The sequence below is a fragment of the Polistes dominula genome, unplaced genomic scaffold (genome assembly GCF_049000335.1).
Source record: "Polistes dominula isolate Pdom_NZ unplaced genomic scaffold, Pdom_raw_medaka contig_23, whole genome shotgun sequence".
Classification (NCBI taxonomy): Eukaryota; Metazoa; Arthropoda; class Insecta; order Hymenoptera; family Vespidae; genus Polistes; species Polistes dominula.
In genome coordinates, this window is record NW_028300963.1 from 5,043,933 (window position 1) to 5,056,729 (window position 12,797).

A 12,797-nucleotide genomic window follows, 5' to 3' on the forward strand; every position below is an offset into this window, starting at 1 on the left:
ATTATAAAAATATTAATAATATAATATAAATTAATATATATTAATTTTAACTAATAATATTATAATATATATATATATATTTATTTATTTATATATAATAATTTTAATTAATTATATATTATATTAAGCTAATTATATATATATAAATATGTTTCTTATCGAAGATAATTGCATACTCAAATTGTTTCGAATTTATCAAGGATAATGATTATTGAAAAATATATTTACATTTGTCTTTTTCCATTTTAGATTCGTATTATATTCCCATTATATTCCTATTAAATTTCTATTTTCATTTGTCTCCATTTTGAAGAATTTTCTTTTCGAAATGTATTTGACAAGTAAAGTCGAAGTTCGACCATACATTTTAAATTGCACAACTCTGCGTCGATATCTTCTTGTCGAGTTTATCAAGAGTCTAACTTCTCTCTCTCTCTCGCTCTCTCTCTCTCTCTCTCTCTCTTACACACACTCTCTTTCATTCCCCCTCCCTCGTCTCTTCTCTACTTCGTTTTTCGTTTTCTCAAAAGCACATAATAACGACTTCGTTTGTCCGTTCCGTCACCGAATTTATCGCGCGATAAATTACGAGAGAATTCAAGTGCGATTTGACGCGAATTTATGAAAAGAAAGAAAGAGAAAGAAAGAAGAAAAAAATAATAATGATATAAAAAAGAAATAAAAATAAAAAAAAAGAAGTTTATAATGATACGATTAACTTGTTCAATTGACGTAACGTTTCATCGTTCGATTTTCTGTATATTTCCAACAAAAATTTCCGCGCTAAACTAAAACCGGTGAAGAAACGTCATCTAACAAAACACTTTTGTTTATTCTCGTTCACGCAACTGAATGTATATAGAAAAATAAAAACGTCTATCGAAGAAATTATCAAATATTAAATCAATCGAGACGTTTTCAATTTGCACATTTCAAAAACACATTGCTTGTTTTGATGCTGTACACATATATATATTACAGTGACTCACAAAAGCATTTCAAATACTCATTTTATAAAGTATTTTTATTCATTATAATAAGTATATTATACAACACTTAACGATATATTATTAACATTGGACTGTTTAAATTATATAAGTAAAGTTTCAAGCAAATTAGATTATATATATATATATAATAGTTATGATTAGATGGTGATAATTATGATATTCGAACTATGAAGTTCCATATCATCAAGTATTACAAGAAAGTTAATAAATAATATGCATAATCGTTTGCAAGATGTTATTCGTGGTAAAGGTCGTAATTATTAATAAATATCAAAGGATATTTTTAATATAATTTATATTTTAATAATTATTGTATATTATTATATTTTATATTATATTATTATTATTACATTATTTACATTATAGTAATATAATCCTTTAATACTAAATAGTATATAAAGCTTTCAAAGTTATTTATTCAAATGCTTTTATGATTTCAGCAATCTTTACGTTTGTAAGAAATAAAACCATTACTATTGTATGTATATTTCGATTAGCTTGAAACTTTACTTATATATAATCCAGTGAGTCATACTTCCATTCAATGTTAATAATACATCGATAAGTGTTCTATAATAATACTTATTATAATAAATAAAGCATTTTATGGCAAATGTTCAAATATTTTCGTGAATCATTGTATTTTTTTAAAATAAAACTTTATATACTTTTATTATTTGATCAAATTTTCTAAATCAACGTATTACAAAATATTGATTTTCGTTGAATTTTTCTTTTTTTTTTCTACTTGAGAAGATGATAATGTTGAAAATAAAAATTTCCAGAAAAAAGGAGAAGAAGAAAATAACATAATTTGACCTGCAAAGAAATAATTTTATCGAAACAACGTTGATAACGCGTACTCTTTGATCAACCATTTTATTTGGTTTTAACCAAAAGACAAATTTACCGAGAGCTTTTCTAAGACTTTAAACTCGACGATATTATTTCACTGAAATACCAAGTACTTATTCTAGCACAACTATTGTAATTTTAGCTTAAGAGAAACGTTGGAATTTAAGCTTTATTTGAGCTTTGCTTGTTTCGTCTACCTCGACTCAACATTTTCATTTTCGGACTGTAAATAGATGAATCAAAAAAAAAGAAAAAAATAAAGGAAAAGGGAAAAAGGAGGGGAAAACAGAAAGTGGAAAGAATAGATATGAAAAGGAAATACATAATAAAAGAATTTTTATAACCTTCGAAGAATGGAATGACACAGGAGAGGGAAGGAAAAAGTAAGGGTAGGAAAATAAACGTTTCGAAAGTTATTTTAACTATAAATGTGTCTCCTCTATTCTATTTTTCTCTGTTTTCTATACTTGTAACAATCTCCTTCCTTCCTGGCAACGAATAACGTTTCGATAAACTTTCACGTTTGTTCTTGAAAAACGGGATTTTGCGATAGTACGGCAATGCTGGTTAAAACGAGGTTAGTGGAGGTAATAAGCGAGAAATGGAGAAAAGCAAACGTAGAGAAAGAAAGAGAGTAAAATTTACTTCCGTGGTCAGAACTCTGGAAAAGAAACTGGAGAATGGTGTGGGAAGGGGAGGGATTGGTAGTGGTGTGGGGAGAGAATAAAAAGGAAAACAGAAAACGTGTGTTCGGGAAAGTAATTAAAACGAACTAAATAAAAGCTGTCTAACTAGTTTAAACTATAGAAATCAAATTATAAGAACACGAAGTTAAAGAATATTGGAAAAAAAGAAATTACAGTTATGTAAAAAGTTACAAACAAAAAAAAAACAAAAAAGAAATAAATAAAAAAGATATAATTACTTGATCGAATTGTTATCGAATTCGTATTCGTATTCGATGAGATTGCGTGAAAATAGAACTCAGAAGGTAAATTGATGTTAGTTGTCTTCTTTTGTTCACCGTTTGTTTTTCGAACCACGAGATTGGATTTAAAAGCAAACCATGGTGGTGGGAGAAGAAGAAGAAGAATAAGTTATTTTGGTGAAGTAGAGTAAAGTGGATCACACCGTTGAGCATCGCGAAGTATTATTGGACGTGGTCCCCTTTCTCATGGACGTTTCACAAGGTGCGTTATTCGAACTTTTCCTTTGCTTACACACTGAGAGAATTCTTTCGTGTGCTATGATTCCGTAGACTGATTGCCTCTGCTCGGCTTGGCTCGACTCGGCTCGGCTCGTCGACAAATTTGAGAAAATATCTCCCGAAATTATATAACTTATAATATGTGAAATTACGTAAGCTTTCAGGGGGACACGTCAGACAGTCAGCCGGTGTAGTACGAGAGCGCGCGCTCACTTCTGCATGGAGAGGGTTGGAGGAAGGGAGAAACTTTGCGAGACGTTTCGTAACGTCGTCACAGTAGGTCGTTAATGCATTCTTCCCGAAAAAAAAAAAAAAATATATATATATTTGTTTTCTTTCCTAAATGCATTAGAAATTTTGAGATAATTACCTGGAAATGAGAAAAGAAAAGAAAAGAAAAGAAAAGAAAAAAAAAGGGTCCATATTATTCCAATTGTGTTTTATTGTAACCAACAACGTAGAGAAATGCGAAATCATTGTTTTTATAGTTAATAAAATTGTCTCGGTCGTAAAGTTTGAAAAGAGAATTCCTGGATATCTCTTGAAAGATTGACTAAATCTAAAAAAAAAGTTAGATTTTGTAAATAGTCGTAAAACTTATGTTAGTAAAGAAAACTCCCTTTAAATTGTTGGTGTGCATCGGGTCGACAACCCGATTGCTTGATACACACGCGGAAGTCGACGTTAATAACCTTGATGTAATCGTATCCGCGAGTTACTTTCCTCGCGGTGAAAACACACACGGCCTGATACATTTTATTCCATTCGTCCTTTTGATTACGCCTTTCGCGTTTTAACCGTCGCCATCAAATGCAGTTTGTACTGCAGTTTCTAACAGTGCTCAACAAATAATAAGGCGGTTCTTGTTCGACTATCGGAAGATAAATAATTACTAACTACCAACTAGAAGTTACCTTTTGTCAAATTATAAGCTTGCTCGTGGAATCATCGAGATGATTGGAGATGAGATTTCTTTCATCTTCATCTTCATTTTCATCTTCTTCTTCTTCTTCTAATCGGGTTTGGTGAGTGGTTTCTATTGTTTATGAAAGTTTCCAATTTATCGAATGAATTTCTTTCTCGGAAAACCTTTCTTCTATTTGTTGAGAGAGAACCTCATTATAAAACACGTGCTAAAAGAATAATAATAATTATTATTATTATTATAATTATTATTATTATTCTCTCATAGAATGATGGAACGTTTCAAATAAGATTTGCAAGAATAATCAACGTCGAGAGACGAATATAAAAAGATCCTTAATCCTTCTCAACACCTATTAAGATAGTCTAATTAACATAAAGTATTAAACGATTAAGAATACTCCAAGATATAATATAATTTTATTTGTAATTTTTCTTTTTGCAGTTTATTCGAATTTATAATACATTTTGTGAAATATAATTCTCTTATTTCAAATTTAAAAAATGGACTTATATTTTATAGTTCCGAGCATGAATAGGAAAAAAAAGAAATAGGACAAAATCGAGAACCCCCATGTGCTTCTACTTTCTCTTTTGACTTGAACAAAAGGAATAAATAAAGGGACGAAAAGAAAACCTTTTTTTTTTTTTGTATTTACTTAAGATTTAAAAATAATAAAAAGAAATATAGTTTTGTCATTTTAGTCAGTACAAAGTTCAATGGGATCTTTAGCACTTGAATACGCTATCTGGTGGCTAAATTCAAAATTAAAGTAGATAGGTCGAATTGTTTCGCCACGCCCCTGCCAGAAATCCCAATAGAATGGTTGAACATGCTGAGACAGGAATTTTTGACCATGGATTTTTCTATACTATACAATAGTATAAAATATATAAAATAGAATTTACAGTCATCTTTCAATGCTAAGTACTAAATCTTTTTTTTTTTTTTTATTTTTTTTTTTTTGAAAAAAATAGGAACATGTCATTCATTCCATTGAAAATTAATGATTCCAAGAAGAAAATTTCTATATAATAATATCGAAAGGAAAACTAACTTTGTATGGTTCATATTCTGTAACCATAAGTAAGATTCGTTTGAAAAGGATTTCGTATTGGATGCTTCGATGAAGTAGGAGCGTGTATAAAAGAAAGACAGAGAGAGAAAGAGTAGGGGGTTTGAATCAGCTCGAGTGGGAGAAGTTGAGTTTGCCAAGCAGTTATATTATCCGGTGTTAGTCAGTCAGTCGTGCTAGAGACCCGGTCGCGTTAAAGTCGGAACCGAAGAACTTAAAAGCAATTTTGTGCAAGGAAGAATTAAGTACTGTAAGATTTATAATAAAATCATCACAAGTTAGTTATTTTTAACGTTCCAAAAAAAAAAAATATATAAGTGGAATATCGAGTATGTTGTTGTGCATGAATTGTTTCAAACTCGTCGCAAGGATTGCAAGACAAAAATAAAAACACAAATAGACTATTGTAATTAAGTTAATCAAGATTAAGTTTTTGCATTTAAGTGATATATTTAGTTCGTCAAAGATCCAACGAACCTAACGGTGAACGAAAGATTCGAGTTTTTCGAGTCGCCAAGGCACGTTTTTTTAAGTTGGTGATGTCCTGCGGGGATCCGTAGTTGCTACTGCGGTGAAAGTAAAAGCCGCCGGCGTGCGCGTTTGCTCTCTGCAGTGTTGTTCGTTCGTTCGTTCGTTCGTTCGTTTCTTTTCTTTCTTTTTTTTTTGTCTTTTTAATTTTTTTTTATTCTTACGTTTTAAAGCCAGCCTTCTTTGCCGAGAGGTGGTATCTCGTTATCGTTATCGTGAAAGTTGCGACCGAGGTTGCAACGTGTCGTTGTACTACCTCTCTTCCCCCACTACTTTACCAAGAGACTACATACTACATTACTACTACTACCAAAGTTACAGGACGAGAAAGGATCTTATTATTGTGTTGGAGAATATAAAGCCATTTTGTGTAGCTTTCCTTTCCATTTATTAGACAAATTGTATTTTTTAACTCCTCGTGACTCATTCGAACGGAATTTTTTTTTCCTTTATTTTTCTTTCCTTCAAGAAAACTCACCCCTCCTCACCCTCGTCTTCTCTCTTCTGATTTTTCAACATATCAACAAAATAGGAAAGGACATCAGTGCTGTATATTCTAAAAATGACTGTGGTAATTTTTAGTATATATAATATATAACATCTTATTGCATATCGTGATAGCAAATATTTCATATTTATCGATATAACAAGTTTGAGATAGTCATCGTTTATCATTATCTTTTTAATTGCAATTCTATTGCGATTTTGAACAATATTGTGCCATTTTTAATAGGGGTATGTTTTTTTTCTCTCTTTTTTATATTTTTATTTATTTTTTTTTTCAATTTATCGAGCATATCGTAATTTCGATCGACGATTGTAGAAAATTTTTAAATGTTGTTGTCTGTTTTAGGTTATGGAGGAAACGAATACCTTCGTGATGTGGCCTTCACGTTTGAAGATTGGTGCAAAATCGAAAAAAGGTAAAATATTTTTCTTTTTTTATTTTTCCCTTCGAGTCGTAATCATAGTCGTCGACCTAGTAAATTGTTGTTGTTGTTTTTTTTTTTTTTTTTTTTTTTACACAAATATATTATACATATATTTGCATATTTGTATAAAAGAAAAAATTGGAATTACCGTTAAGAGAAACGGGAAGGTGATTTTGATCGCCTTATGGTTCAGTTCTCTTTACAAACTTTACGTAATCAAACCGGAAGGAAGTTGGTCAAATTATGCTCGAGCAGCGTGAATATATGCGAGTGTCGTATAAAATGAATTTGCATTGTGCACGATCAATGTGCAAATTTGAACGAATTCAATTCAATTGAATTTAATTTAAAAAAACAAGAATTATTTATTAACTATTTTCGGTTTATTATAAATATTTATTGTTTCTTTTTCTCGTATACGCTTGTACACGCTGAGACTACGTGCTTCGTATAAAAATCTACACCAAATTTTCTATTTTCTTTTCTTTAAATCTTTTTATTATAATTACACTATGATAATGTATCCTTTATTCCGTTACAAATGAATTATAAATAGAATATAATTATTTTTTAATCTTATTTTAATTACACTAGGATAATTTTTCCTTTATTTCGTTACAAATGAATTATAAATAGAATATAATTGTTCCGTTTTTCTATTTTTTTTTCTTTTTTATTTTAATTGCACTAGGATAATATTTCGTTTATTTCATAGAAATGAATTAAAAAAAAAAAAAAGAATAAAAGTATAAAGTTTGATGGCTGTTTGTTCTCTCGCATAAATCGAAGAAAGCAATTTTTAATATTTCATGAAAGCTGTTTATCGTTTATCGACCGCTCATACGAGAGTGCATGTACACCTACAAACAGCATAGATATTTTCCTATATATATACCTAATGTATATATATATATATATATATATATATATATATATATAAACATGCACACATACGCACACACACTCACTCATACACATACAACATACACATACATCTCACGCGATTACGTCAAGCAAGTTGCTTGCTCGTCAGCTGACATATCCACACGCGTATTTTCTTACGATGTATCTATTTAAAGTGCCGCCGTTTACGGTATCGTACAAGCACGATGATGATTCGTTTACCTATCGCCTAGACCAAAGGAAGATAAGAAGGCATCTTGATATCGTTCATTCAATTAGTTACTTCCTTACGTGTATATAGGAATCGATTTTTATTAAACAAATTTTTATATAATTTCATTCTATTCAATTTAATCCTCCTCTCTTTTCTAATGATAACGTTTTACTCTTCAACATCATCTGAACAAAGATAAGAAACTATTATAAAGAGAGAGTGAGAGATAGATAGATAGAGGAAAAAATTAAATTGAAATTGATTATTTTTCATCCTAGGATTTTCATCACGCGACTTCCATGTAATTGGATTAATTGTTAAAAATAGAATATGATTGATGCTAACGTGATTTAACAATTTCATTCTGAGTCTTTCAGTTGATTATTTTCCATTGTTATCGAAATAGATTATTATATTACATTTGTTTTCTTGCTTTCTTATTATTATTTTGAAATTTTTTTTATATTATAATATAATAATATTATTTTATTATAAATTTATTATATATTTTTTTTCTTTTTCTTTTTGTTATCGATGTCACGACAAGTTGGATAAATTCCACCAGTAAAAATAAAAATAAAAATAAAATAGCAATGTACATAAATTAATATATATATATATATACAATACACACATTTGTGTATTTTGATGGAGATGAAATATAAAAATGTTGATAAACAGATAAAAGAATCGTCTCATCGAAACGAAACGAAACGAAATTTCTCTTTACGCACGTAATATGTGCGCATGAACGTGATCGATCGTACGGAACGGGCAAAACTGTCGAATACATTTTTTTTATTTTCTTCTTCCGCATACATACATACTTATATATACATATATATATGCATACATAGATAGATACGTAATAATACATATCACGTACACACGTATGTATGTATGTATGTATGCATGCATGCAAGTAAGCAAGCATGCATGCTCATAAGTACAGTCTGTTTGAACGCGCCGCGTTTGTAACCGCACGTTCTCGAAGACCAGGGATTAATTAGAGCGCACCTATTAATCGAAAGTGATTACGAAACGAGTCGTTCGTGCAACGGCGCGTGTCAGCCATGCCGTGGCGAGATTTTAAAGGCATCCTAGCGAAAATTCAAGCAGTCCAAATATACTCTCTCGTCTGATTTCCGAGTACGCAATTATTCCTTTCAGTGGTTCGTTTCTACACTTGTTTATCACTTAGAAATCAATTAGGAAGAGTGTTGTTTTTTACACGAAAATAATTCACTTTTTCTCTCTCTCTCTCTCTCTCTTTCTCTTATTTTCATATTTCTTATCATCCATTTTATCTCGTTTATTTTCTATTCTTTCCTATTCTTACACATTAAATTGTTCAAAAAGAAGATTCCATATAATTATATTTTGAATTTATTATTATTTTTTTTTTGTTATGCTAGTTGATTCAGGTAACATCATACTATCTTCTTCTTTTCCATGAAGATAAATCTTCTACGTTTGCTTATCTTCTTCTTACTCGAACGTTCAATAAAAGTATATGGTAGTTACTCACCTCTCTCTTTCTCATATACATATATATATATATACTTCTTTGTCCTTACGTTTCTTCATCGGTAATGGAAGAGGGGGGATGACAAAACGTACGGTGTTCATCGCACTCTATTCTGGTGGAAACTTTTCGGTGAATCATCCCTTCTTCCTCATGACCTAAACAGCTGTTGCATCTTTCTTCTCTCTCTCTCTCTCTCTCTCTCTCTCTCTTTCTCTTTCTCTTTCTCTTTCTCTTTCTCTTTCTCTTACGTATACTCGATTATACATAGACGTTGCATACACTTAGGTAGGAGTGTGGGTTTTTCTCTCTAACCGTAGCCGACCTCCACTGGCAATGAGACACCAACGAGCCCCACCGCGAAGTACCGAAATATCATCATCATCATCATTATCATCATCATTATTCTTTATCTATCATCTCTAATATTTCACCTAGTTAAAATATCATTAATTAATATTCTTCAAATATTTGGATAAACTTGATTCTTTCTTTAATAAACGATAGACACGCGTTGCAAGTGATAGTGTTTTTTTTTTTTTCGAAATCGGTAAATAAATCTTATTACCAAACGTTAAACATAGATCCCACGTGTGTGAATATAAGCATCACATATACATACATCCAGCCGCATCACGTTGAATATCATAATACGTGAAATGACGCGAGGTATGAAACACACGAGAGAGAAAGAGAGAGAGAGAGTGAGTTCACGTAATCGGTGTCAAGATGATGAATATAACAGACGGAAAAGAAGAAGATTCGTTTCATTTTTCAGTCCTCCTATATGACAAATCATTTGTAATAATAATCAAAGTTCATTCATATAATAGTTGAAAATTTTTTTTGTTTTATTTAATTTTTTCCTTTATGCAATCTTTATCTAATCATGCATAGATATAATATATATATATATATATATATATATATATATATATATATATATATATATATATATATATATATATATAGATGATTGATAGATAAAAAAAGAAGATTCGTCATAAGCGTGTATATATTTGGTTATAAAAGTGGGACACGAATCGGCCTGGGTTTGGTTCGAGTTAGTGTTGACTTAACAATTATTGTGACGATTAAATTACGACGTTAATTAGTAAATAGTGCCTTGTAAAATTCCGTTCGCGGATCTCTGTTGTAAAGTACACGCTTCTTTTACGCTTCGGGTCACGTAAGCCGAACGGAGCTGATTTCAAGTCGTAAAATAGAACGACTATAGTTCGTTCCTTTTGTGTGGATCTCTTCTAGTAACCGTTAGTCTCACCAACACACTAATATATATATATACATCTTTGCACTAATGCATCTCTATCAATCTCCTCTCTCATATCTTTCTTTCTTTTATTTACCCTTTTTTTTCTTCAATATTTTTCATTCTCTTCAATATTATCCAATTTATATTATTAAATGTATTAGGGGTTGTCAGGGAAAATTCGTGCCGATTTTTGGTAAATGGCATAAAGTTGTTTTACTTAAAAAAACCTGAGAAGTTCTGGAAGGACGAAATTTGGAAGTTACCCTTAAAGATGGAGAAAGATTGTGACAACAGAATGGTACTTATATATAATTTAATAAATAAATACCAAAAAAAAAGAAAAAAAAAACTTCAATGCATTGCGTTTCAATCTATCGTCAAAATCGGCACGAAATTTCCGGACAATCGAATGTAATTAAATTCGCTATGAAATTTCTCTACAAGGGATAAGAAAGAAAAAACACAAATGTGTGTGGGATATCTGATCTGAGCTGATTATTTTTATTTAGAATCTCGTTCGAATATCGTATAATAATAATTTCTTTTTTTTTTATCTAATAATTAAAATTTTTTTTGTTTGTTTTTTTTTTTTTTTAATTAAAAAGATAAGAAGAAAGTTTCGAGAAAGATTGATAAAATAAATCGGAAACATGGTTTACAACACTCGATATACCTAGAACGGAAATAAATAAATTATACTTAACAATTATCTTCTTCGATCTCATTTCTAGATTTCTTTTTTATTTCTTTTTTTTTTTATCTTTTACAGAACCTTACAGAACCTCGATAACCTCTAAATAAAAATCTTTAAATTAGTAATAAAAAATAATATTAAATAAAAAAAAAATGGGATAAAAATTGTGCTATGTGCTAAGTTGGAAAAAAATCACTAAGTGAAATAAAATAAATTCCATTAAGATAAGTTGAGTAGTTTCGGAATTATTAGTGGACAAACATATTGTTACACTAAATTTTTATATATAGAATTTTATTAATTATTTAATTAATTAATATATAGAATTAAATAATATAGAATTAAATATATAGAATTAAATTATATATTGAATTTTATTAATTAATTTATTATTTTCGTTTTATCGGTTTCACGTTCTTCCGTTTCACGATTTTCAAATCACCCTGATTCTAAAGAAGTTTTCACTTCAAAATAAATACAAATGTATAATAATACTTATACGTACATACGTGAGTCTCTTTCGTGATAATTTAGTTGCAATTATCGTCATTGCATATCGAACCGAACGGTATTAATTATGAAACAAGCTATAGCTCGATCGAAGTTTTTGTTTTTCTTTTTTCTTTTCTTTCCCCTTAAAACTTGTGTGTACATAAGTTTTACACATATAAAAATCGATTCGTTTATTATACCTGTCGAATTTTGCTGAGACATCTGCTAAATTGCATTTTATTTTATCTTCTATTCGTTTGTATGTTTTTTTCTTGTTGTTGTTGTTGTTGTTGTTTTTTTTTGTCTTTATTTTTTTAATTAGGCTTACGTATATGTAATTGTATTTTTTTTTTTTTTTATTTTTTTTTTTTTTTTAACATACAACGAATGCGTGTTACGAAAGACAGATAAGTCATGCAAAAAAATGAACAGGCTTCTCGTTTGAAAATGTCACGGGGTGTTCGGCTTATCTCGTTCGTTCGATGAAATGGCATCAATAATACATTCGATAATTCGATTTATGTATGTATATATGCATGCATGCATGCATGTATATATGTATGTATGTGTGTATGTATGTATGTGTGTATGTATGTATGTGTGTATGTATGTATGTATATTCAAGTAGTCAATTCTTCGTTTTCTTCTTTCCAAGAGAAATAAAAATAATCATTAAGTTTCCAGATCGATAATCTCGATAGGGCACGTCGAATCGATTGATATCTGGTCTTATCTGATTCTGGAAAGTTCCAATGGAGAAGAGAAAGGAGAAAGGTGTAGATGACGATTAGAACATAATTAGAACTTTGTTTAATTAGTAGATAGATAAGTTCATTGAGCTTGGTGGTTCAAGGATATACAGGAAACACGCGTTGCAATTAGAAATTCTTTTTTCATTGTTTTTTTTTTCTGCGTTACTTTGAAATATTTTAATTTTAATTTCTATTTCTATTTCTATTTTTTTTTTGTCAAAGATAGACAAGATTCATACATTACAAATGAGCAACAGCATCATCATCACATTGACACCGATATCAAATTTTTCTTGTTAGAGATATAAAAACGCACGTGTGTGTTGCTATGCTTCAATTTTCAATGGCTTGTATATAAAGGATTAAAGACAAAAAAATAAAGTAGAAGATAAAAAGAAATGGTCTTTCCGAT

General features: G+C 29.8%; 1 protein-coding gene across 7 annotated transcripts in view; it reads left to right on the forward strand.

Annotated features, from left to right (window-relative positions):
* Positions 1-12,797, forward strand: part of BicC (protein bicaudal C) — a 61,895-nt gene that overhangs the window by 34,080 nt on the left and 15,018 nt on the right. For 5 of the 7 annotated variants that reach the window (XM_015319493.2, XM_015319492.2, XM_015319497.2 and 2 more), the window contains exon 4: positions 6,454-6,523. In XM_015319493.2, the coding sequence (XP_015174979.1) occupies positions 6,454-6,523 (70 nt within the window). Of the gene's footprint in view, positions 1-5,191; positions 6,172-6,453; positions 6,524-8,254; positions 8,799-12,797 lie in introns of those variants that run through there. The other 2 variants (XM_015319498.2, XM_089172656.1) reach the window with 2 other exon arrangements.